Source organism: Phoenix dactylifera, chromosome 12, assembly GCF_051530095.1.
Source record: "Phoenix dactylifera cultivar Ajwa chromosome 12, Ajwa_hap1_PhDact_Kaust_v1.1, whole genome shotgun sequence".
NCBI classification, from domain to species: domain Eukaryota; kingdom Viridiplantae; phylum Streptophyta; class Magnoliopsida; order Arecales; family Arecaceae; genus Phoenix; species Phoenix dactylifera.
In genome coordinates, this window is record NC_143201.1 from 622,313 (window position 1) to 649,785 (window position 27,473).

Genomic DNA, 27,473 nt, shown 5'->3' on the forward strand with positions numbered 1-27,473 from the left:
AAGAGCTTGTATCAACATCCGTGCAATCACACGTCATTTGTTTGGTGCTAAACCACAAAAAGTCTCCAACAAATAACGTGCAACATCATTTCTAAGGATATGAAGAATTTTATTAGAGGGAGGACATGTTATTAAGAATTTTCTTTGGTATGTTAATGATCTCATGATCCTATCAGAGGCCCAAGGTAGAGTGCCAATATCAAGGATATCTTGCCATGGAAAAAGCCTCTAGTTCAAAGGCTACCATTACAATTTATAGCCAGACCATTTAGTAATTTAGTCTCAAGATCAAGGTTCATGGTACCGAACTAGGCGGTATGGGGCATACCATACTATACCGGTTAGAAACCAGTACACTGTATGGAAGATATACCGACACTCGATATGCCGAACCAGCCCGTAACATACTATACATACAATGACAGTGTGGCACCAGTACCAAGATAGTGTACCTTGCTCAAGATTCTAGTTAATATCAACTTATTGCAACAAATTGTAGTAACTTATTTCATGGGCTTGATTCACACCCAACTTTGGCTTCATGGTTTACTCTTTCTACTAAATTAGGATTGCCTGAAGCGAAACGAGAGTATTCATAATCTCAGATATTGATTTAAGTATTAAAACAAACCTAAATTTTGGTTGCTACAAAGTTTAGTTTGGATTCATTAAAATGCAATAGAGTAGTTATACATTGACTATTTAGAAGAAAGAATGAAAATGATGAAGAGATGTAGTACATATGGTAATTGACTGAAATATCTGCTACAAATATCTTGAAATTGCTTACTTCATATTAGATCATACTTTATTATGAATATTTTGCTGCTTCTTTCATACTAATTTACAATATGATAGCAACTTACCAAATCAGGTAAAACACAGGTGTGAACATCATTCAAAGGATATGAAGAATCATGTTGGGAGGAAAACATGGCTTAGAAAGTTTTCTTTTTTTATGTTAGTGGTCTGATAGTTCTTTCAAAGGACCTGTTTGGGGCACACTTGGCTGAGAGGGTTAGGTCCCTTCCGATCCCGGGGTATGTGGGTCCGGATACCCGGGTGTGGAGCACGTCGTGCAGGACCGGAGTGAGGGTGGGGGACCTCTCCCGTGTGCTCCGGCCAGAGCATGAGCCAGGGCCGGATTGTGCCTGGGTCTGGCGCCTAGGCCTCCATCCGAGGGTCGCACTGTTCTTATGGAAGGTCGCTTGGGTTCGGCTTCCGACAAGAGCAGTATTGAGCGAACGGGGTTTGAGGATGCCCCCAGAGTGCGGGGCATGCGGAGCTGATGAGTCGGTGGACCATGTACTGTTTCAGTGCATATGGGCGAGGGCGGCGTGGTGTGCGGCGGGGCTGCCATGGGATGGTTGGACCCGTGGGGACCAGTTCTTACGAACTATCCGCTGGTGGTCGGGTAACCCATTGACTCGCCAAGAGGCGATTAGAGCGACCTGCACAACATACCAGATATGGCTGGCCAGGAATGCTCGAACCTTTGGTGAGCAGAGCAAGTCGCCAAGGCTTGTGGCGGAGAGCGCCCGGGCGCAGGCGGCAGAGTTTAGTCATGCTTTCTCCTTAGATGGACTTTTGATAGCTCGGGATATCTGGGGTTCCCCTTCTGCCTCGGCAGTTTCTCACACGGTGTTTTTCACCTGGGAGCCCCCACCCCCAAGCTTCCTCAAAGTCAATTTTGATGGGTCCGTGCTGGATGGTGGCACGATAGGTGGAGCGGATTTTGTTATTCGGGACCCGACCTCCAGGGTAGTGGCGGCAGGAGGCTGTCAGGTATTTGACTGTACGGTCCCTGGAGCGGAGCTGAGAGTTGCCTGGGCGGGTCTTCGACACGCTCAGCATGTGCTCTCAGCTAGATCAGTCATCTTGGAGGGTGACTCGGCTACGGTCATTAGTTGGATCCAGGGGGGTCTGAGAGCCGGTGCTGATTGGGTCCAACCATCCCTTGGTCCGCGATATCGGGTTGATGATGAGGGACGGAGGGGTGATCCAGGCGAAGCATGTGTTTAGAGAAGCCAACGGGGCTGCGGATTGGGTGGCCACGTATGTGGCTAACCATGCCGGTAGTACCTTATGGGCTGGGGACGGGGAGCTGCCTCGAGAGCTCCGGGATGTTTTGTTTTTCGATTTTCTTGGGTGTATCCGTCCACGTGTTGTATAGATCACCCGGTTTAGCAAAAAAAAAAAAGGACCATAATAAAAGCACCAATATTAAGATTATTTGATATAAACAACATCTTCATTCCAATACCCACCATCACTAGAATAGCCACGCTAGTAATTGAGTCTCAAGATGTGATTCTATAGAATTCATGTAAATATTCTCAAAAGAGAGTTTTCTTTCTATATATATATCAACACGTTTGTAAATAGCTGGACAAGTAGTCAAAGAAAATGCCATGTTAAATAACATTTGGAGCATGGTTGGTGGAACCGTCCCGAATAGCCTGGTTCGGGGCGTCTTGAGCCATACCGGCAGCGGACCGGAATGGTTCCGGCAACTAAACCGAGACACCGTCGCCGGAAGAGAAGAAAAAAAAGGAAAGAGAGAGAAAGAGCGGGGAGGGAGGGAGAGAGAGGAAGAGAGGTCGGTCCGGGGTCGGCCTGTGGAGGCCGGAGATTTGTACATTTTAAGTTGAAGTCGGCAAACTCATTGCGGACTTTCTTTTTTTTTACATATTTTTTTTTTAATTTCGTAATATTTGAGTGAGCTCGGCAAACGATTTGCCGACTTTATTTAGAGGTCAGACCCTCGTTTTGAGCAAAACAGGGTCCCGGCTGCAGCCTCCTCCTTCTGCTCGGGCACCGGCCCTCCACCGGCCTCCTTCTCTCTCCCCATTCTCTTTTTCTCTCTCCCGTTCGCTCTCCCCAGCCTCCTCTGATGTGTCGGTACCAAGGTACGCCGAACAAGTACTGGTCGACATACCGGTGGCGACCCGGTCTGCCATGGTCCCAGATGCCCGTGTGATTCCTAGCACGCGTGGGCATGCTGCCCTGCGCGATTCCTGCACTACCCCATGCACACAAGACACGTTTCCCCAGGCGGGCACGTTTCCCTGCACGGGACACGTGCGGCCGCATGCCTTTTTTTTTCTTCTTTTCTTTTTCTTTTCCTTCTCTTCTTCCTTCTTCCCGCATGTTCTTCCTTCTCTCTTTCCCCCCTTCTCCCATGTGCAAGAAAGGGCGTTTTCCCACACGAGGCCCGATACCGGTATGTCTTCTTCTCTTCTTCTTCTGCTGCTCTTTCTCGCCTTCTTCCTCTTCTTTCCTCTTCTTCCCTGCATGCGCGGGCACGCTGCCCCGTGCATACCGGTGTGAACCGGCCCGGTTCCACGGCTGAACTGTACTGTCTCGTGCCGCTGGATAACTGATACGGTGCCGGTACATGCACAACAGACCGTGATTTGGAGGTAAATCAGGTAAATAGAATCATATTGATGCTGACAATGCATAACCTCTGGTGATGAATTATAGTTCTTAGTCTTGCTATATCAACATTTCTCAGATAGACAAACGTAAATGCAGCAGAATTAATTACATTGCCCACTGTTAACAACAATATCGGCATTATAAAATGGCCTTGCAATTTCAATATTAAAAAGAGATAAAATATACGCAGCATACTTCAGATGAGCATGATAAAGAAATTTCAACATCTTCCAAAGCAAGATACTCTTCAGAAGTAGAGCATGCATTAAATCAACAATGAAGGCATGAATAGTTTATAAACCAAAATATCCCTCTTGACTGATTGTCAGGTTTCTAGTATAATTTAGGTTGAACTTGAAGTTGAATGTCATTGATAAACCTATATAAACCCTATTAATACCGCATAAAAAATTATTGTTTTAAGCTTCATGACATACCTCATCAAGTCACCTTCCACAGTCATCTTGTTATTTTCAGGACATTTTGATGGAAGAACTGGTTCCAATATCCATCTCATAGTGGCTAAAAAGTTGAAATCTTTGGGCTTTAGTTTGAAACTTCACTTTATTTAAGGTACCTCAGGTCCTTGTACAACAACATGGCTATTCTTAACATCAGTATTTCATTCCATTTGGGTGTTTTTTTAATTTCCTCCAGAAATATCTGGAAATATGTGATGACACAACATCCATATAATTGTTGTCTTAAAGATCTCAAAGCATAATTACTAATAAACCAATGTTTTAAAAGCCAGTACCGAACTTTGTACCATCTTTCCACCGGAACTGTACAGTATAGGTATTGTACCAGTATAGACGGTACATATTGAAACTGATAAGTGTCAACAATAATGAAAAAATTTTGGTACACATCAGTAAGGTCAGTATAATACCATCAGTATGCAACAATATGGTCGGTACAAACTGGTATATAGTTTGCATCCCGACACCTATACAAGTACTGATTTCACATTGAAATGGTATGGTACTGATGATACCATCCCGCTCTAGTGGTTTCTGAAGCCGCGAATAAAACTGCTCCTTTTGGAAGGTCCTAGTTGTCAAATGAGTTATTGTGAAATCTAATCCTAACAAGTCCATGTTGGGAGTGGACATCACTTAATGGAAATAAGAGATGTTATGTGTCTGACACGGCAATCAGAATATTTAAGATGTTGGTTAAGGAAATTAATATTTGAAAAAAAAATGGAAAAACAACATTATAATTAATCATCAACTACATCAGTATGAACACAGTATTTCTTGGTGCATAGCTTAGCATTAGACAAAAGTAATCTGAGACATAACTGCATCGATATGTATTCTATTATTTTCAGTGCATAGTTTACTATTGGACACTATTAAGCCAAGACATATCAAGGCATATCTGTCATACTCATGCCTCTTATCTTTTGTCACATTCAGATATTTAAACAAATATGGCGCATTTTGACATGATTTTAATGCGTCATCATGACAAATCAATAATCATAAATATTAATCAGCTCATAAAAAACGGACCTGCCTAGCATCAATTAGAGCTAACATGGCCCATGCAGTGTTCACTGCATGACATCGGCTGCCCTCAAGATTTGAATACACCTGTTTATGAGAAAAAAGTTAAGTTCCAAAATGAATGATTCAAGAGAGCCAAATCACAGACTATTATTGACTTTATTTGAAGCAGAAGTAAGTATATACTCTAAGGCTAAATCCAGCCAGATTGGCATTAAAAATTCATGAGATAGCAACTGGCAAACCAACTGTCTGTAGTAGAAAATTTAGTAAAAATGCTATAATTGCATTGTAGGATAATTAAGCTTGTATCATGAAGAGGACTTGATAACTTTATTGCACGCAAAACAGGTAGACATGCAAACTCTAACTTTATTTCATTGTAGGATAATTAAGGTCATAGCAAAATAATTTAGAAAATTGGAAATGTAAACCGAGCTTCAAGCTTTTGACCCACTAAGTTTTATCAAAGAAATGAATGTTTCCTCATAACTGAAGTCTCTTTGAGAAGGCAGTTCCATTGGAAGAGCTTAAGCTTTTCAGCATCCTTTCGAGGATCCCTAAATGATAGGACGTTCTAGATATTTCTTGCAAGAAGACTAGGAAAATTTAAGCAGGAGAAGATTAGAAGATTGTGCGGAAAGGCCTCCAAGTTTTCCGCACATTGAATACTTGGCACGCAGCTGTAACCCACAACTCTTGTACACAAGGATTGCTGAGGTATTGATATCACTCATAACGCCTTAGTGGGAGAGTTTCCTATTCACTCAACGCCTATTCTATCTGTACTTTTCTGTATGAGAATGGCTGATGCTAGCTTGATAAGAGGGTCATGCAGAAAGTCCTAAACTGTGAGGGGAAGGCCAATTCACGAACAAAGGGGTGTAGGCAAGTGCTACAATGACTTTGGTCACGATAAAAAAACTAAAGAAAAGATACCAAGGCCAAAGTCTTAATTGAGACCCATACGTTGACTTGCTTAAATGTGTTTCCCTTATCATTCTTGCTTTGCCATCGTCAGTAGATAAAATAAGCTAGTGAGAACACATTTAACAGAAACAGCTCATAAAAAGCTGGAAGTCAGATTAGCAAGTTACTCAAAAATAAGAAAAAGAAGGTGACACTGCATAGGAATAACATTTTTGGAACTCAAAAGAAAGATAAAGTAGGAGAACAGAACTATCCTTATGGGCCTTTACAACACCAAAGTTCAATAAGGATTTGCTAATATAACGCTCACTTAAAAGCATAAACTGATATGCAAATTATCAACCTGCATACAAAAGATAGCTAGAGACAAGATGAGGAAATGGTTGGGTGTTAAGATGATGCCTGTTAGAAATGCAACTTATGAGTTACAAGAGAATGTGAAGAAAAGGAAAAAAAATCTCTGAAAGGAATTATGATGTGCCCAACAAGAATTAACAATGTCTAGTACCATGAAGCTTCTGACATAAAAATCTCTTATAATCTGAACATGCAAACATAGGATTAGTCATATGATCATGGAAGAGGAGGAATATCAAAATCTAAATTTTACTTATTTAGTCAGTGTAACATCATCTTGCAGTTTGGATACAGCTCTTCCATGCAGGTGCAGAGGAGAGGTACATTAACTGTAATACCATTAATGCTGCATGATAAGAAGTTTGTTCAACTGTCACTATAACAATACAAATAGAGCATTGGCCTTTCAGTTCACCACAGTTCACCAAGCAGAAAGGCTTTCACAGCAAAATTGGGAAAGTACATGATGTTGGCATAACATATACAGTTTTCTTGGGGTCAGGCAAACTACCAAGATTATCAGATTCTCCCACCAAAGAACTATAAAATGTCAAATTTATTAGTGAAGTAAAGTTCAACATTTGAAACTCCTCTGTATACGTGATGGAGAAAAGAAATATAAACTCAAACATTCACATTAGACTGTCTTAATTCTGTTCAAAAAATTCAACCAGATAACTTATGTTTCCCTTTTAAAATCAGGAACTTCTCAGCTATAAATTAATGTGGATATAACATATAGAAAAGCTTCATTCAAAAAAGTGGAAGAAGCAACACCAATATCTGCGTTGATATACTATAATATGGCAGACTCCTGCACAACAATGAAAATAAAAAATAAAAAAATCCGGAGTACATCTTGTTGGAAATAATTACTTTGTTTTGACATGAAAGATAGCTTTCTCCCCAACCACCTGATGCCAGTTGTTTTGACAACAGAAATTGACATGCTTTACGGATGCAAGGGCTGTTCTGGTAGGTCCTTCCAGCAGCAATTAATCCCTTTACTCCAAACCATGTGCCATATGTGAAGCAAACTGCCCAAGAGCCATACCTGCAGAAAAATAATGTTAGCAGGCAACCCAACTCAAAAATTTAATGAATTTTAAGCTGTCTTTCAACAACATTGGAAGCATTATTGTGGGCTGTCACGGATGAGGTAGCAAGGCAGAAATATGTGCAGGTGATGGTGCCATGAGACAGAATTTTGATGCGAATAGGAGGCACTATGGACAAACCATGATCCATCAGGTTGCTGAATCATTTCAATGAAGTTAGATGCTTTTCTAATGCAATTTTCTATATCATCTCTGCGATGTCCAGGGTATAATTTTTTAAATGATGACAGTGCCTGTATTGCAGCTGAAGTACATTCAACATATCTGCATGACAACCATATCTTGTTAAATATTGTCTGAAGAGATGGTAATAGAGAAAAAAGACTCTTCTAAAAGAACCTAGGTATTGGAATCTTACGGATAATCGATAACAATGTCCCCAAAAGTTTCAGCAGGATTGATAATCTAATTAGAAAAAAGAAGCATTTCAGTGTACATCTCAAGAATGTTGCAAGAAGAAAAGATGAGCAAATAACAAATTGCTAGAAGCAATAATGTGCTTAGCTAACCTAGAAAGTGTAACTTCAAGGGCCACCCAAGGCTCTCAAGTTGGTTGACAAAAGGATTTTGTGCTCCAGTATCTAGTTCGAATTTCAATAATTCTTTTAAAAGAAACTGAGCTTCTTGTTACATGGATACAATCTTCACTATTATGAATGTAGTTCCTCGAAGCATCCTTCCATATGGGGATATTTTATGAAATCCCTCTATGTGATATAGAGTATCATGCATGCAGCAGGTTTTACAATAAAAATATTAGTTAATGTAATACTTGAATTTGCTAATTGGTGCTTTCTTTATGTTCCAGCAGAAAAGTATGGGACAAAAATTCAAATTTCTTTTCTTTATATTCAAGAATTTTGGAACATGGCCAATCTCTTTCCAGGAAAATACATCTCATGACCAAGGAGTGATTCTCTAATTCCAGTTCTATCAAAGATTGACCCTGAGTTCTCAGTCACCCAAGAATGATATTAAGATAAGTGAATAAGGAGGTGCTTGTTAAGATATCACAGAGGAAATTTTGGTGACTGTTAGTGGTCGAAAATTTTAAGAGGTAAGTTTTAATGTATTTTTCAAGAGCACGGACATAAATTAGAGGGCCACACATGGTTAGCATTGGGGGTAAGCTGATGTGCACATAAAGCCAAAGGTACTTGAGTGAAATATGAATAGTAAATTTTTTTGTAACGTAGTTGAGGTATATACTGGCTGCTTCTTTATTGTTAAGGACATACATGAGGTTAGGTCCACTGCTCAAGAACTATAATGCTTGAGAAACCAAGAGAGTTTAACCAAAATCAGAAAGTGATTGAGAATAATGAAAATGGGTGGATGATTAGACAGAAAAAGATACCTATTGCTTCCAGCAGCTATTATGAAAAATTGCATGGAAATACTAGAAGTAGGTAGGCGGTAATTTGAAATTAAAGATTTCATTGTTTTGGCATACTATGGGACGGAAATGTCTGGCATTGATATCCTAGTCATCAAGGGGGAACTTTTTTAAAGCATTTTCGTAAGCGAGCAAAAGAGATGTGATTTGTACAATTTTAATATTTCAATTGTTAAATAATTCAAGTATAATCACGAAAAAACAAATCTAATATATATATAGTCCATGGAGGCTCTACCTGTGCATAGCTCTCCATTCACCACGTGGACACCCAAATTAATAATGTTATTAATAGATCTCTTTATTTTGGATAATAAGTAGGGCTCTTATTTAATACAATTTTTTATCAAAATATAAAAATATAATATCATTAATAAGAAACTTATGAGCTTATTAAACCATATTAAATAAAGAACCTTTCATTAGTACTACTAAATAAATGTAGAAATTAATGACATTATTAATAATCATATTTGCATAATGTATGTTAATATTAATGAAAAACACTTTTTCTCAGTATTGTACCTTGCCCATATCCTGCATGGATCATTATATTAAACTAATATTTTATTAATTTCTATTATATTTTTCTGATCATGATCTTACTTAAAAGTAAAGCAGACTCACCAAAGATCCCACTATATTGCATTTAAATATCCCCTAGATGCAATACTTTTCTATTTCTTATTATACGTAGGTCCGATCATGATCTTATTATTTTATAATAATATATTATTTTACTGTAACGATAGATATACACATATTATTAAAAAAATTTATAGTGATAGTATATCATAATATTAATATCAAAAAATTATTTTAAATAGCATGAAACAAGATCAAAGCTTAGCAACAATATTAATCATATTAGTATTAGTATTATTGGTAAGAAAAACTTACTAAAATAAAAGAAAAAAACATATTTATTTGTCATAGTCCTATCTATATTATGATATAGATTTTGTGATATGCTAAATAAGCTTAATATATACTCAATATTAGCACAATGATAATAATCTGTAATTCTGTATTGATACTCAATGAGGCTCGGCTTATAAGTAGGCCTCTTATTTAATATGATTCTTTATTTTTCCAAATAATATGTTTTCCTAACAGCTGTTACAATATCGTAATGGCACCATGAGGGTTTTGACAAACCTACATAATGTTTTAAATACAATTTATCACACTTCTATATTGCATTTTACTAACAATTTGAAAAATGATTAAAAAAAAAAAAATCTTACCCTATGCCACCAAATGTTTATCATTCTAGTAGTCAAGCCAATAATAACGGAAACTTGGTGCAGAAAGCACCACGTATGTGTAATCAACAATCTCTACCTTAACTGATAACAAACAACACAACTTACACAAAAACAGAATGCCACTTTCATAACTAAATCATGGTTGTCCAAATCACTTTCACAATTCATCTCCATTAAGGGTGTCCTGGATTTGCACCATCTCATTTGGATAAATATTGCTGGTCTTCTTGTTGGATGTAACACCACCCTTGGCACCTCTATGCTTTTATAATTAACTACATCATCTATCCTTCATAAATTCTTGAAGCTCACTTTTTCTGTACTTTTTGCAAGGAGGACTTCATGTGATTTTGTTCAAACCACGAGTTTATGGTTCATAGGGAATTCATGAAATCGCCGGGATAACAAAATTTTAATAGTTCACCTTCAATATCTAGATAGACAAATAAGCATAATTGAAGACTCAAACATATTCATAGACTGACCCACCAAGAGTGTATTTAAAACAAAACTGATTGACAGCCTCTGCACAAGAAACTGGTCAAAAAAACATCAGGAAAATGTTTCTAGGTTATTAATCAATCTCATACAACAAGTCTGGGTTCAGCAAGAAACTGCATTTGTTATCAATAGAACCGAGCTCAATCTGGAACTGCAGTGTAGCTTGAGGATCAACATGCCTACTGTTTTAAGACATTGTCAAAGACTCAAAGAGATTTTGGATTTGCAGCAGTAGTGGAACAAACTATGAAATTTACAAATTCATTCGATAATCTTAATAAAAACATGAAGCTTTCTAATATATTCTCTAAAAAGTAACATTCATCAGTATGGTCTGCCTTTATCTGGAGATGCAATCTAGAGTATCAAAAGTACTAGCTTCAAAAAGATACCCTGAAAAAGGAAAAGACCTCACAAACTTGACTATAAAATTAAGGGTGCTTTCTTATTCACCGGTTGCATAGATACAAGAGGAAGCCATGCAAATGCGCAAGGCAAATACTTTTATCTGAATAAATTTCCAAGAAGCTGAAAAGGAATTAGGGGATTATACACAAATACATCTTCTCAGTTCAAAAATAAGTAAAGATAAAAATGCCATGGAGAAACTGTAAACAAGGAAATATACATTTACAAGTACTCACCTCCAACCAAGCATAGGATCTTGTAAGCTCATAAGCTGCAAAACCACCATCTCTGTTCTACAAAGAGACCAACAAAGGATAACACAAAAAACCAGGGATTTGTTGCATATAGTAAAAGACTAGCAGATATGCACAAATATTAACGAAAGCCTCAAGTAGAAAATACTAGTAAAAAGAACAATGTTTATGAGAACAAGCATTGATAGGCTAAAAAGGGCCTCAGAGAAGGCATGCCTTGGCTCATTCCCAGCCCAGGGCCAAAAACGCATGCTTAATAAGGCGGTCACAGTTCATATACTATTGAGTTTGATGGTGCTTCAGCTCAAGAGGTTCCCAAGTCTTATTCAGGCCAGGATTTGGCCTAACCCAACTTGCATGCATCCGCAAGCAACACAAATGCACAGACATGCATGTATGCGAGTGTTGTGGTTGAAATCTGGCCCGAGGGTGACCACGCCGGAGGAGTCGGAGAAGCTGCCAGTCGAGACGGAGAAAGAATGTCACCTCCCGTGCGCCGGCGTACCTGCACAAAACCTCACCGGTGGATTCCGGTGAGGGCCCTCCGATGCTTAAGTTAGAGAGTGGATCTTAGTTGGTCCAAAAGTCCTCAGGCGTTACCTGATGTGGGCTATTTATAGTCCCAGCAAAGATGCCCAGGTGGCGGAGGCATGGCCCATCCTCATCATGAGAGGAGATGGTCTTGGCCAGGTGGCGTGCAGCCAGAGCTCGCTTGAGGCATACGGTGTGGGCCATTCTTATGAATGGCATGGCGCTGACAGAGATGGCAGGGTATGGCCCTTGGCAGCAAGGCATGGCCCCTGGTCGACAGGTCGTGAAGTAGCCAGCAAGCAAAGCATGGCGCGTGAGGTTGTAATGTATGGCCACGTGGGTGGGCGTAGGCGCGCGAGTGGATGCGGCCGTAGGCGAGGTCAGACTCGCTTGGAGGCCGCAGCATATACTTGGTGAAGTCAGCTCGGTGAGCACTGAGGTCGGGCCGACTTGGGGGCCGCGACATGTTTGGTGAGGTCGACTCGGCGGACTCTAAAGTCGGCCTAGCCTCCTCGATTCTGAGGTTTGCTCGGTATGGTGCCCCGAGCTCGGTTCCAGAACATTATTATGTTACTCGCGGTCGATGGGGCCTCTTCGGCTTTTGGTCGGTCCTGCAGGGCGCCCCGAGCTCAGGCCCGAGACGTCATTATGTTACCTGCGGTCGACAGGGCCTCTTCGGCTCTTGGTCGATCTTGCAGGGCGCCCCGAGCTCGGGCCCGAGACGTCATTATGTTACCTGCGGTCGACGGAGCCTCTTCGGCTCTTGGTCGATCCTGCAAGGCGCCCCGAGCTCGGGCCCGGAATGTCATTATGTTACATTCGGTCAACGAAGCCTCTTCGACTCTTGGTCAGTCCAGCAGGGTGCCTCGAGCTCGAGCCCGGGATGTTATTATGTTACCTTCGGTCGACGGAGCCTCTTCGGCTCTTGGTCAGTCCAACAGGGCGCCTCAAGCTCGAGCCCAAGACGTCATTATGTTACCTGCGGTCGACGGCGCCTTTTCGACTCTTGGTCGGTCTTGCAGGGCATGGCAGCGAAGAGATCTGGCCGAGATCGGCTTGGCCTTCGGCGAGGTTTGAGGTCGGACTGGCTCTCAGCATGACCGAGGTCTGGCCTGCTCGGCGCTGAGGTCTGTTTGGCTAGAATGGGGTGGTCTGGGGTAGGACGATCCATTTTGCCCCCCATCATTTGCCGCTCGACTTTCGAGTCTGAGTCGTCTTTTGGCTCGGGCGAAGAAAATAGTCGAGCTGTTGATCGTCCTGCACTGTAGCCAGACACTTGTGAAGATGTACGCGCCGAGCAAGGTACACTTGGTCTATTATTGGAGCTGATGGCTTCAAGCCGGGCTTTCTGAGCCAAGCTTGAGTGGCTTAAGCTGCCATGTCATCATTCGAAGCGAAAACGGCCACGGGAGCACTTTAATGTGTTGCGTGCGCGCTTCCTTTCGAGGCGTTGCCTTGTAGAACGCGAAGGGCCAATCATTAATGATTCGTCGGTGTCACCTGATGAAATGCGAGGAGCTAATCATTAATACCCCATCCTCCGAGGCGGCCACCATGATGATCGGTTTTTAGTACTGTGATTCGGAAAGATTTGCTGAGGAAACTTCTAGGCCTGCCACATGGCGAGATCCGGCTGCTTGGCTGCTCGAGTTAGCCGATCGAAGCCGTTGGGATAGGCCATATAAGGCCTTGGAGAGACCCTAGGGCTCTTATTTGATCTCTCTCGCCTCCATCCTTCTTCTTCCCGGCCGCCATCTCTGTTGTCCTCGAGCTTTCTGGGAGCTTTCCGAAGTATTTCGCGGCAGATTCCCTTCTTTCTCCGATTGTCTTCTCCGGCGGAGTCTCGGTTATATGCTCTTTTCCTTCTCGGTCACTCGGAGAGTTGTCCTCTTTTTTCCTTTTTCTTTGATATTCTGTAAGGCAATGAGATCGCCTGGAAGAGCCCTCGTGCTTAGCACGGGTCCATCCCGAGCTCGGGCTTCTTCGGATGCAGAGGAGGTCAAGCTCGAGGTGGAATATGGTCCAAGCGGAGTTGGCTCGAACATGACCGAAGAGCTGGGCCTGATTCGGGCTTGGTTCTTCTTCCCATGCGAGTTTACTCTTGAGCTCCTGATGCCCGGAGCTCCGGTGACCGACCCTCTCAGAGGTTGGATCGGGGTGTATGTAGAGACACTCCGAGCGGGGTTGAGGTTCCCTCTTCACGGATTCGTGAACGAGCTGCTGGCGACTTATCGCCTTGTCCCTGCGTAGCTCGCTCCAAACTCTTGGAGAATGATTATCGGCTTCCTCGCCCTCTACCTTGCCCACGGTCTTGCGACCTCGGTAGATGTATTTCGGGGCTGCTTTGTGTTGAAAGCTTACTCTGCAGACAAAGGGTGGTGGTACTTCTCTTTTCGGAGAGGCCATACCCTCTTCCGAGGTGCTCCTTCCTCCATTCGTGGGTGGAATGACAAATTCTTCTTTCTCTCCTCTGAGCGGTCGTGGGGGTTTGACCCGGCCTAGGGCTCGCCGCAGGCCACAATAAATAATAAATTGTCCAAGTTATCGCGGTCCGAGCAAGAGATTTTAGACAAGCTGCTCGAACTCGGAGGGGCCCTGAAGCTTTCCAACTTGCTCAACGAGGAAGCTTTACTGAATGTCGACCTGAGCTCGGCTCATCCCGAGGGTAAGGGCGATGCAATCATTTTCCTTCCCCCTTTTTTTTTCTTTTTTCATATTTGATTCTCGTTAAGGCTCTTGTTGTCAGAAATTGTAGGGATGATCTTCAGCGACGAGACTCTAAAGGCCATATACCACAAGAGGCCAGCCGCCTCGGATGGAGCTCGGTTGAGCGGAAGTCGAAGAAACCGAGGGCAGCATCATCATCCGATGCCGCACGGGGCGAGCCCGCTCAAGTTGTTGTTGCTGAACTTGGTCGGCCTGGGCCCGAGCAGGGCCTACTAGCTAAGGCCGAGTTGCCCCCACCGACTGCAGAAGGGGGCACAATAGAGCTAGCGGCGGCAGTGCTTGGCGGCAGAGCTCGGAGGGCCCGCAAGGCCATCCGACTGCGCGAATCGGGTCCCGACTCTGCTGGGGTCCTGACCTTTTCGGGGGTCGACCTCGCTCCCTCCGAGCCCGGAAGAAGGCGATTCCGGCCTGAGTGTCATCTATTCGAGGACGATATGGCCCTTGAGTCTAGCGATGTGGCTCGCGAGCTCGTCCGCTGCTCCACGCTTCCGGGCGACCAAGCTCGGCTGGACGAGCTGGGTTTCGACGAGTTCGTCGGTGAGGCCTATTTCGCCAGCATCATGGTAAGTGATGTCCCACTTTTGCTTTTTATATTTTCTCTAAGTGCTCGACCCCGGCTAACATATTGTCTCTTGTGCTAGTTTCTTTACATAGTCGACATGCTGGCATCTGGCGCATCCAACTTTCGGGGAGAGATAAGGTCGCTTCAGGCGAGGTTGGAGTTCGCAGAGCGGCTGAGACAGGAGGCCGTGGCCCGGGCGATGGCTGCCAAGCAACAACGGCAAGGGGCCGAGGAACGGGCGACGGCTGCCGAGCAGCGGCAGCAGGAGGCTGAGCAGAGGGCGGCGGCTGCCGAGCAGCGGCAACAAAAGGCCGAGAAGAAGGCAAGGGTGGCCAAAGCTCTGATCGAAACCAGACTGGCCCAAATCCAAAAAATGGAGGTCGAGCACGCCCGAGCTTGTTTGACCGCCGAAGGCCGCATCTCCGAGCTAGAAACTGCACTGGGCAGCCCGAGGCACGAAGCCGAAGTTCTGAGGCTGAGGGCCGAGCGGTTCGAAAGGCTCGCTGAGGAGCAAGTCCGGGAGGCCGTCTAGAATTTTCGCCAGTCCGAAGAATACATAGACGAGTTGGCGGAGGGGGTGACTGATGCCCTGATCCGGAATTTTTAAAACTACCGTGATCTGGCTCAGAGGCTTTGCCCCGAGGTCGACTTCAGTAGTCTTCACCCATGCTTGTCCAGGGCCACCGAAGCAACGATCGCAGCTGAAGTAAGCGAGCTCGCTAAGGCGTGCGAACTCGTCGCCAACGCGGACAGTACTGAGGTCGCTGCCGAGGCCGGGACTGAGGCTGAAGTTGCCGCTCAAGCTGACTAAGCCCTCTCCCTTCTGCTTGTATTTTCTTCTTTTTTATTCTTGTAAGGTCGGCCATTTAGGCCTTTCTATAGTTGACCATTCTGTATTCAGTCTGACCTCAAGGTCGGCTCTTATTGTACTCGACCTTTGGCCTTTCAATATTAATGAAGTACATTTTCTCCAACACTTTGCATTTTGAAATCTGACGAAGTATTTGAGCTCGTCTTGCTATGTGTCTTGTGTTGGATCTTTATGTTCGGCTAATAAAATCCGAACAGCGTAACTTAGATGCTGGCCTGACTTTCACATAACCAGATAACTTTGGCCGTCACCGTGCTCGGAGTTCATTCCCAACTTAGACAGCCTTGCAAAGTTGGTGGAGAGCTCACTGCTCCCGAGCCCGTCCGCTGGCGCACTTTAGGCGTCCAGGTCAGGCATCAGGTCTGCTTCGGACCTTTTCGCGAGAACTGAGCTCGGGGCCCCTTGTGACTTTCACACTGTAGTCTGTCAGGGTGCCTCTTGGATGGGAGATCGTCATGGGCTTTGATGCCTTCTTGCCTTCTAGATTTTTGTAGGCTTTAATTGGGGCGCTCAATCTAAGGTTGGGTCGCCCTCAGATTTTTTCCGAGGTCGAGGTAGTCTCGTTGGCTCGCGGTCGTCACATCAGGATGCCCCAAGCTCGGATCGAGGGCGTCATTGTGGATGCCTGCGAACGATCGACGGGCTTTTGGCCGACTCTGCAGGGCACCTCGAGCTTGGGCCCGAGACGTCATGTTCTGCAAACGGTCGGCATGGCCTCTGGCTCTTGGCCGATTCTGCAAGGCACCCCAAGCTCGGGCCCGGGACGTCATATCCTGCGAACGGTCTGCGGGGCCTCTTTGGCTCTTGGCTGACTCTGCACGGCGCCCCGAGCTCGAGCCGGGACATCATGTCCTACGAACGGTCAGCGGGGCCTCTTCGGCTCTTGGCCGACTCTGCAGGGCACCCCGAGCTCGGGCCCGGGATGTTATGTCCTGCAAACGGTCGACGGAGCCTCTTCGGCTCTTGGTCAACTCTGCAGAGCGCCCCGAGCTCGGGCTCAGGACGTCATGTCCTGTGAACGGTCGATAGGGCCTCTTCGGCTCTTGGTCAACTCTGCAGGGCGCCCCGAGCTCGGGCCCAAGACGCTTTGAGATCCTCTCCATCTTGACACCTCAGGCGCCTCTTGTTGCCCTCCTCCGATGGTATGGATAATGCCAGCAACAGATCGGTTGTTATTCTACTCCTCGGACGGCTCGAGATCCTGTTCCTTGGGCACCTTCCTTTTAGGTCGGTTCTGGACAAACCGACCTCGACAGATGAGTGCCTCAATCTCATCACGAAGCTGGTAGCAGTCCTCTGTATCATGGCCATCATCTTTGTGGAAGCAGCAGTACTTGTTCGAGCACTTCTGCGACTCTGACGATCGCATCCTTGGTGGGGGCTGGAGGTAGCCCCAATCCTCGATCTCCATGAGGATCTCTGCTCGGGTGGATGTAAGGGGAGTGTACTTTCCAAACTTCCGAAGGGAAGTGTATTTACCGAGCTTTTGGAGGGGAGACCTTGGGCGAGCCGGGCTCTTTAGCCGGAGAGGGTTTTTCTCGTGCCGGGGATCTGCTCCTTGGTCGGGAGCGCTCCTCGTGGCATTTCTTCTGCATCTTGGAAGGCTGCTCGATCGCTTTCCGCCGCGAGGTCATGGCTTCCTCAGCCTTGGCATACTTCCAAGTCGGGCCAACATCTCCACAAAGTTGGCAGAAAAATTTTTCTCGATGGAGAAGAGAAGCTTGTAGGACCGAGCTCCAGTCTTCAATGCCGATATAGCAATGAACTGGTCAAGATCGTGAACCTCCCATGTAGCCAAGGTAAAGCGATCAATATAATCTTTTAAGGATTCTCCCTCCTGCTTGATGGCGAAGAGGGAGTTTGAGGTCCGGTGCTGACGCCGGCTAGGGGGTGGACTTTGAAGCGAGTTGCCAGGAGTTGGTACCCGGCGCCTCGATGCATTTGAAGCTCCGTGGCTTCTCAACCTCATGATCACGACTCAGGCCCTCATTCTAGCGCCAGATGTTGTGGTTGAAATCTGGCCTGAGGGTGACCACGCCGGAGGAGTCGGAGGAGCTGCCGGTCGAGACAGAGAAAGGATATCACCTCCCGTGCGCCGGCTACCTGCACAAAGCCTCATCTGTGGATTCCGGTGAGGGCCCTCCGATGCTTAAGTTAGAGTGGATCTTAATTGGTCCAAAAGTCCTCAAGCGTTACCTGATGTGGGCTATTTATAGTTCCAGCAAAGGTGCCCAGGTGGTGGAGGTATGGCCCATCCTCATCATGGGAGGAGATGGTCTTAGCAGGTGGCGTGCAGCCAGGGCTCGCTTGAGACACATAGTGTGGGCCGTTCTTGTGAATGGCATTGCATTGACAAAGGTGGCAAGGTATGGCCCTTGGTCGATAGGTCGTAGAGTGGCCAGCAAGTAAAGCATGGCGCGATGAGGTTGTAATGTACGGCCACGTGTGCGCGCGTAGGCGTACGTATGGGTCCGCGCGTGGATGCGGCCGTAGGCAAGGTCGGACTCGCTTGGAGGCCGCAGCATATATTTGGTGAAGTCAGTTCGGTGAGCACTGAGGTCGGGCCAACTTGGGGGCTGCAGCATGTTTGATGAGGTCGGCTCAACGGACTCTAAGGTCTGCTCGGTAGGATGCCTCGAGCTTGGGCCCGGGATGTCATTATGTTACCTGCGGTCGATGGGGCCTCTTCGGCTCCTGGTCGGTCCTGTAAGGCGCCCCGAGCTCAGGCCCGGGACGTCATTATGTTACCTGCGGTCGACGGGGCCTCTTCGGCTCTTGGTCGATCCTGCAGGGCGTCCCGAGCCCGAGGGGCGTCATTGTACATACCTGCGGTTGACGGGGCCTCTTCAGCTCTTGGTCGATCCTGCAGGGCGCCCCGAGCTTGAGCCCAGGACGTTATTATGTTATCTGCGGTCGACAGGGCCTCTTCGGCTCTTGGTCAGTCATGCAGGGCGCCCTGAGCTCGGGCCCGGGACGTCATTATGTTACCTGCAGTCGACAGGGCCTCTTTGGCTCTTGGTCGAACCTGCAGAGCGCCCCGAGCTCGGGCTCGGGACATCATTATGTTACTTGCGGTCGACGGAGCCTCTTCGGCTCTTGGTCGGTCCTGCAGGGTATGGCAGTGAAGAGATTTGGCCGAGGTTGGCTTAGCCTTTGGCGAGGTCCGAGATCGGACTGGCTCTCAACGTGACCGAGGTCTGGCCTGCTCGGCGCTGAGGTCTGTTTGGCTGGAATGGGATAGTCTAGGGTAGGACGATCCATTTTGCCCCCCATCAGTGAGCAAGGATATGCAGAAGCACATGTTTAAGATAACTTTTGAAGATGCGGAGTCTATAAATGTATAGATGCACACATTTCCATGACAAAGCCTGAATCCATCTTGAATATAGTTCAGGCCAAGTTGATTAATTCAAGCTGTGTCAACAAGCCTAACTTCTCAGCCCAAGCCTATACATTTCACGCTTGGAATTTCATGCCAATTTGTTGGCACAATCCACTCATATTCTATGAGTTCGTAAATTATATAGGTTTGGTCTTAAGAATTAGGCATATATATAAGCCAACGACACCATATTCAGCAAAACTATTATTTAAATGCTCTTTGAATTATGGTACAGACAGATTACAACTAAACCTAATATTAAAATAAAATTCTTATTTACGTGGTTTTGACTTTTTGCATTATACATGTAACTTTGAAGATTATTTAATTTTATGAATATATCAAGGTCTGGAGTGGAGAAATCTTGCACAGTTTGGTGCGCCATCGACATATATATACATTACAATTCTTGAACAATGCTTCTGCAGGTGGAAATGCAACATACTACAGTATATTTATATCCAATTCATGGCCAAGTTACCATAAGGGAAAGAATGACATTAACAGCATCATAAATCCGCCCTGCACATAATGGTTCACCAACGATTTCTGGAGAGATCTTCGACAACAATACTGAAGCCTGCAGAAGAAGGAAAGGTATAAACAAGAATAGCATCAACAGAAGCAATACATGTCAGATGTACCATCAATCCTTCTGCTGTGCAATCTGATACGGGCCATCCATGATCTGCTGTACAAAAGGTCCATCCACCTTTAGAGATGTGGCGATGCCAGAAACTAAGATCACCAGGGCAATCTTCAAGAACCTTCAAAAATGTGGAATAATACAAATACAAAATTATTGGTGAAAGTGTAACAGGCACATCAAAAAGAGGCATTCTGCTAAAGAGTATAAACCTGTGAGTCTTTTATGTAGTCATGTGCCCGCTTAAGAGTAGGACCATATTCTTCAGAAAGGTCAGTTGAGATAATTGCTTGAACTGTGAAAGCTGTATCCCACAATTGGCTGCCATTATAACCCTGCATTTTGCAAACGAGATTTAACAAATATTGACTGCTTAGACAATGCTCTTGGAGATACAATGTACAGTCAAATCTTGCAGACACCAAGAAGGATGCCAATGAGCACAAATAGAAGGAGAATGCACTTGATAGTATCTTAAAACCTGCATTTTCATGCCATCTTCTGCAATCCACAAATAATCATAGACTCTTGGAAGGTGCAACTTGAATGCTTCTGAATTTGGATCTTCAATCCAGCAGGAAAGCATATTTAGTACCTGCATATATTAAAGTTCAGGCAACGAGAACTTGGAGCTACAATAACCACATGATATGGATAAAAGAAAACACAACATGAAAAACACTAAATAGATTGTAATTTCCCACTGATATAGCTAATGATTTATATTAAACACAGAGTCTTTAGCAAACTCAGGAACAATTCTAGGATGCCATATGATCAAAAGCCTGATAATGAAGCATCAACATACAACTGATAACTGTTTCTAGGATGTGAGGCACACAGCTCCAAGATTCTCAGAGCGAATAATAACTTACTAGGATGTAAGTCAAAACTTTATAGTTTAACCACATGTCAAGTCAAAAACAAGCCTGACTCAGACATGCCCAAGTTATTTGCATCTATAGGAATTAAATTAACTCTTTGTCATGATGCATTAGCTGGCATCTACTCCATGACCATGAGGTTGCAGGTAACCCTGTAACTCAACTATGCTATGGGCTGTGAATTCAACTCAAAGGCCATGAGTTGATTATGAAATTTACTATCAAAAGCCAAAAAGGCATAAAAATTATACAATCATATTTCAGATTTTTCCTTCCATAAAAATTTAGATCAGATTGATGAATGTACTTGCATAAGAGCACTAAGAGAAGTTGGAGGCAGGTGCAACTCCTTAGATAGTGTTTGTGAAGTTGAAGATGGTTTTGAAATTTTAGAATGCCCATACAAAAAGACACAAGATGGGCAAGACAGAGCACGGGATCATTGTGTGATGCACGTGGGATGGTCTCAGATGACAATGGGGCAAAATATTAGTGCAGGATAGGCATAGAATGATAGCAAAGGATGGCATGATGAAGCATAAGAAGTTGGTGGTGGCACAATTTCATGGTCAGACATATCATCAGCAGATAGAGCGTCAAGTGCTGATTAGACTTGTAATGTCCGGATAACATGGCCTGGTCTAGTGGACGGTCAATTTATGCATTTGATGGATGGAGTAATGGCCTGAAGGCCTCATATCTAGACCTATTTGGGCTCAACTACGAAAAAAAGGAATGAATAATGAATATTCTGAGAGTATAGAAAATTTAAAGTTCACAAGAGAACATCTAAAATCCAAGAGAATATTATAAATTTTATGAGTCCCATGGTTACAACAGTTTAAATGAACAAGTATGGAATGTAAAATAAGTATATGAAAGGGAAAAGTTTAGGTAAGGATCCACTATATAATTGAACTAGCAAAGAACATTATCATGGTTCATTATATATTAGCACAGTTGAATGAGTTCTTGTCATTAAGGATGCAGGAGTTGATTGTCTTCCGATACCTCAGTTAATGAGTTGATAATAAAGGAAAAAACACCAACACGGAAGAATTTGAGGTCATAGAGCAGTAGAAGAATAAGACAGTTCAACTTAAAATCCACATATATAGCTGAGTCAAGCTGACAGTACGAAGGTAATTGTGATCAAAGTTCGCCGTACCGGGCCGAACCGAACGGTACACCTCGCGCCGCACCATACCGGTTTGGTACTGGTACTGATACGAGAGGGGTCTTGACACTCGATACACCGAAAAGACCCCATACCGTATTGTACCGATACGGCGCCAGTGTGGCACCGGTATAGGGTCCGGTACCGAGACGATGAACCTTGCTCGTAATAGAAAGCCCCCTGCACTATACCAAGATCTGGTCACATATGTGTTTGTGTTAAATCCTAAATTTATCAGCATGCATAAAAGAATCATTTCATATACGATGACAAAAATTAGCATATAATTATTTTCTTAATAACCCGATAATGAATTTCAAGTCTCATACGCCACCACCTATAAATAGAACACAACAATCAACTCTTAAATCTACAAGTTAAAGATGCAAGCAGAAACTTTCATGCTTACCTTGTTAACAGGACCAATACAAATATATCGAGTACTCTCATCTTCATAATGAATATGTTGCATCACAATATGCAAAGCCTTCTCTCTCAACATGCTCCCAGGCGAATGCATTAGAACAGGTTCTACAACTTTATGAAGTGAAGCCCAAATTATGTCCTGTATCAGCGGGTGGGGATAGTACAAATCTTCCTAAAATAAGAAAAAAGTAAATACCTCAAAAAATAAGCATTAGCCCATGTTTACGAGCTTTCAAAGGTCAAGATATGTTTCATCAACTTTAAGAATTTTGCCAACCAACTCTCAATCTGATGTGAAATCTATGAACTGGTGAAGTGTTTCAAGCAAAGCCTCCTTGGCAAAGTGACACAACAAGGCCAAACTGCAAGTGTTCCATAGTCCTATTGATGGAATTACAAATTGCAACATAAAAATAATTGCGTTCTATCTAAACAACATTGACTCAAGGCACACTATTAGTTTCAAACATTAAGCCTAAATGACAACATCTTGGTAAACATGCAACTCCGGGTCCCCAGCCAAGACATTCATCATAGATGGCATTAGAAATTTTCTACCTGAACTACTCATACCAAGGACAGAAAAAGTTGTGTATATGATCTAGGAATCTAAAACTTGTAGACGAGGTTAATTCAAATCCTTCACTGCATCATTCATCCATGTGAATTATTCTCACATATTGCATTTTAATATCCTTAAGTAACAACATGGTTTCTTAAGTTTTGCTCTAATGAGATTTTTCTTTCTTGTTTTTTTCTTTGATCCGAAATCATGTTAATTCATATTAGCTTGTGAGCTAGATTTCATTTGATAGTGCTATGGAAATATTGAAGACCTTTTATAAGCAACAACTCACACCTTTAGATTAATTTAGGATGCAAGATTATTGGATGTTGAGATATTAAAAACAAATTGAGTGCTCTTAACTTGTAAATTTCTCATTAAAAATAACTAAAAACAGCTTGCATGCAAATAAAATTGAGAGCCAATATAGCATGGCATGTTATTTCATATTGAGTGTTGGTACGATATGTCAAGCCTGACCTACATGGGCACAAATTTCAACGGTCACCTCATCCTGTAGGTTATTTACATACAACCTGTCAAGATTGCATCGAATCCCCCACTTGTGAGAGTCGTTTCTCATTAATAGAAAAATATCTATCAATACACGCCTGATTGTTAGCAATTAGATAGCTACAGAATTTGTCTAAATATGGAATAATATGCGCCTGATTGTTAACAATCAGACAGCTACAAAATCTATCTAAATATGGAAACCAATACACAATATGTACAGGAGCTATTATAACGTAATATGCGCCTGATTGTTAGCAATCAGATAGCTACAGAATCTATCTAAATATAGAAACCCAGCTCACACCTATCTGACTGACATCCCCCCTCAAATTGATGTTGGGCAATCAATAAGCATCAATTTGCCAACAAAAAATTGATGACGCTGTCGGGTCATGGCCTTGGTAAACACATGAGCCACTTAAAGATCTGTAGAGAAATGAGGAAGAGATATAACACGAGTGTCAACCGCCTCTCTAATAGAATGACAATCCACTTCGACATGCTTGGTGCGCTCATGATAGACAGGATTAGCAGCAATCTGAATGGCACTAGTATTGTCAGCATGAAGAGTAGGATGATGTTGAGAAAATCCAAGTTCAGCCAGCAGCCTGCGAAGCCAAATGATTTTCGAGCAGGCAGCAGACATGGCACGGTATTCAAACTCAGTCAAAGACTTAGAAACCTGATCTTGTTTCTTACTCTTCCAAGAGATTAATGCATCCCCAAGAAATATACACCAACCAGTAATGGAACGACATGTATCAGAACAACCCGCCCAATCAGCATCACTATAGGCAACAAGATGAATAGGCGAACCGATGGGAAAGAACAAACCACAGTTAGGAGATCCCTGAATATACCTAATGATGCGACGGACATCAGCCAGGTGAAGATGCCGTGGAGATTGCATAAACTGACTGACCTACCGAACTGCAAAGGAAATATCAGGTCGAGTGATAGTCAGGTAGACTAAGCTCCCAACTAAATGACGATAAAGCGTAGGATCAGAAAGGAGATCACCCTCCTCTCAGTAATACTTAACATTCACTTCCAGTGGAGTATCCACTGAAGAAGTATCCTGAAGACCAGCTAAAACAATCAAATTCTGGGCATATTTGTCCTAATTCAAGAACACTCCAGCAGACCTTGGTTATGAGCATAAGTTCTTTCTTGCATGCCACTTCAAACTTATCCTAACAAATGAGGACATCAATTGGCTGCAACATACATAAAAGTTTGTGGCTAAATAGATGATGAAGAACACGAGAGAGCTCCTATATTTAGGATGGGCACGAAGCTGTTTGAGGCATTACTCAACAACTATATCAAGTTCAAGTATTATGTTGTAAAAGAAATAGTGTCTGATCTCCATACATCTATCACATTTATTGAGTAAAATATATAAAAGGGACAGGTTCATTTATCCTATTATGACAAGCTAAGCAAAGGTAATTGAGTAATATACACCCATACACAAAAGGAAAAAACAAAGATCATTGCAGCACGCATGTTTCCAAAAAAGAAAAAAAAAGAGATCATTGCAGTATGCATGTTTCCAAATCTTAACACAGCCCTTCTTAATTTTTTTCAAAATTTCCTTATATCCCTTTATATTTTTTCAAGTAGACTGTCTAAAAGTTTCACAATCTTCTTAAATTTCCACTAGAACATATTGAAATAGATGAAAGAGGAATGCCCACAAACAAACATGTAACTGCTAAACTCTTCAAAATTTTACCTTCACATATACAACTAAATTTCTTGAGTGAATTCAGAATTCTACAAGGCACGGCCTACACATAAGAAATCTAACTTCACAAGGAAAACATGTTATTAAACACATATCCTACCAACCTTTGCACACTCATTTCGAGCCCGATTCCAATCTATTTGCTGATAGGGACAAGCATATAGCTCCTTCCTCAGTGATAAAACTGTAGGTGTAATTGGACCCACAAACCTCTTTCCATATATATAGGACATGGGCAAATAAACCATCCGGCAGTGACACCACATTCGTCCTGTGAAGCAAGAGAAGTTAACATGGCAAACCTTGAAGCATTCAAAAATTAAACAAGTCAGCATTTAATATTGCACTAAGGAATGGTCCCAATGCATGGATAACAGTAAAATCCTTGGACAGATATAACAAGAGGCATGCCTTCCATTATGAATACTCTTGCCTGCATTATCTAAGGTAGCAGGCCTCATTTTTGTATTAACTAGGGAAGACAACACTATGAATGCAAACTCAACTCAACTCAACCAAGCCTTAACCCCAAACTAGTTGGGATCGGCTACATGAATCTTTATCCTCCATTCCGCTATTTTTGGGGCCACACTTTCTGAAAGATGTAGGGATATCAAATCAGCATTCTTTACTATGAATGCAAAGGAAAGGAAAACAAATTTACTGACTTTTTGTTAAAAAAAAAGAATGATTCGTCAATCACTTTCTTCAAAAACAGATATTAAATGTTATATATTTGATCAAAGAATAGTTACAAAGAATGGAAAATTCATTAAAGGCCCATAAAATTATAGAATAATTGTGATATATCTTTATATATCAAAATTAATGACATGTTCCTGGTTTCTATATTTACTCAAGTGAATTCTATTGAATTTACTTGATCTTTTGGACAAGATATCACGCCAACCACTTTGTTAGATCTATGGCCAGTGTCCTATGGAACATACTTAAGAAAAAGCTCGTTCTGATCTATAAGCTATCAGAACAAACAGAAGATATAAGTAGACAAAAGAGCAAAGGAACATGTTGTAAATATCAACACCTTTGGTCCTCAATTTGTATGATGGAATATTTGTAAATTCGATAATTAATAAGCTGCCTCACAAACATTGAAACAAAATGCATGATCTTAAGATTGTCGGCTCTAAAAGATGACATAGTATCATAGCAACCTTCATTGTGCATAAAGGAAATAAACTTGTGAATCTAATTACACTTCACTGAGACAGTGAACACTTGAAGAGGTGCCCATTCTCTCTGGGAGTGCATCAGAACTCTTAAAATATTACAACATTGGTAAGCAATGGCTTCAACAGCCAAAGTTCAAAAATAAGTACAATCAACGAGTTCATAGCCACTAAAAGAGAGATTGTGCCTACAAAATTCTTCTGAAATCTGGCTTCTCTTGTTGATAAAAAGAAGCCAAGATGTACTACTTATTTTGGATTCCTATACATATAATACTAATCTAATACTAATCCAAAATTATCACCAATAACCCCTTCCGGGAGAAATGAAAAAGACAAAAAAAACTACTACCAACAGATGGGGGCGAAATTAGAGAGATAGAGAGAATACCAGGATGAACAGGCAGAAAATATGGGAGTAACCACATCTCTGGGGGTAGTGGGTTGTTTCCATACCATTCAAACACTCCAAGTACCTGCAATTATTTCAGCACAAGGACATCAAAAATTGCTCCTTACAACTGACAACCACAAACTTTGTCATTTAGATGGATGAAAGGATCAGATTTATTACAGAGAGCCAAAATTTTCCCCATGATGTTATGGCCGTCGCACCACCATGGTCTAGAATCCAAGTTCGTGCTGTTTGCATTGCCCCGTCTCCATCATCAGGTCCTTCACCCAGCAACCTCAATGAAACATATGTCAAGGCTGAACCAAACATGGTGCTGTGGCCTTCTATATGCAAACCCCAGCCACCATCTTTGTTCTGCAATATAATTCATTAAGTCTTCAATATATTGAAGCTTCAGAACCTCTATGTAACAAAGAACTGCTAGACGAAACTGAGGAGGTTTCTAATTGTGGATGCCTGATGATTGTAGAGGTAACGGCAAATCTCCCGCTGGTGCTCTGGTGATAAAACAGTATTTAATGCCCCAGTAACGGATAAAACTATAATCTGCACCACAATGAATCAAACACATAAAACAATTGTTATCATACAACAAAAAAGTAGGAATATGATGCCTTTACGCCCCATCAACTAATTCAGCAAGA

General features: G+C 42.9%; 1 protein-coding gene across 11 annotated transcripts in view; it reads right to left on the bottom strand.

The window, feature by feature from the left end:
* LOC103720906 (cycloartenol synthase-like) overlaps window positions 1–27,473 on the bottom strand; it is a 63,736-nt gene that overhangs the window by 12,250 nt on the left and 24,013 nt on the right. For 3 of the 11 annotated variants that reach the window (XM_089926682.1, XM_088709021.2, XM_088709032.2), the window contains 15 exons: window positions 27,286–27,375; window positions 26,989–27,183; window positions 26,806–26,890; window positions 25,329–25,495; window positions 22,377–22,565; window positions 21,959–22,147; window positions 20,370–20,501; window positions 20,119–20,241; window positions 19,905–20,027; window positions 19,742–19,840; window positions 11,170–11,226; window positions 7,719–7,765; window positions 7,481–7,624; window positions 7,119–7,296; window positions 4,962–5,042 (listed from right to left, as the gene is read on the bottom strand). In XM_089926682.1, the coding sequence (XP_089782808.1) occupies window positions 4,962–5,042; window positions 7,119–7,296; window positions 7,481–7,624; window positions 7,719–7,765; window positions 11,170–11,226; window positions 19,742–19,840; window positions 19,905–20,027; window positions 20,119–20,241; window positions 20,370–20,501; window positions 21,959–22,147; window positions 22,377–22,565; window positions 25,329–25,495; window positions 26,806–26,890; window positions 26,989–27,183; window positions 27,286–27,375 (1,899 nt within the window). The remainder of the gene's footprint in view (window positions 1–4,961; window positions 5,043–7,118; window positions 7,297–7,480; window positions 7,625–7,718; window positions 7,766–11,169; window positions 11,227–19,741; window positions 19,841–19,904; window positions 20,028–20,118; window positions 20,242–20,369; window positions 20,502–21,958; window positions 22,148–22,376; window positions 22,566–25,328; window positions 25,496–26,805; window positions 26,891–26,988; window positions 27,184–27,285; window positions 27,376–27,473) is intronic. The other 8 variants (XM_089926680.1, XM_089926684.1, XM_089926679.1 and 5 more) reach the window with 5 other exon arrangements.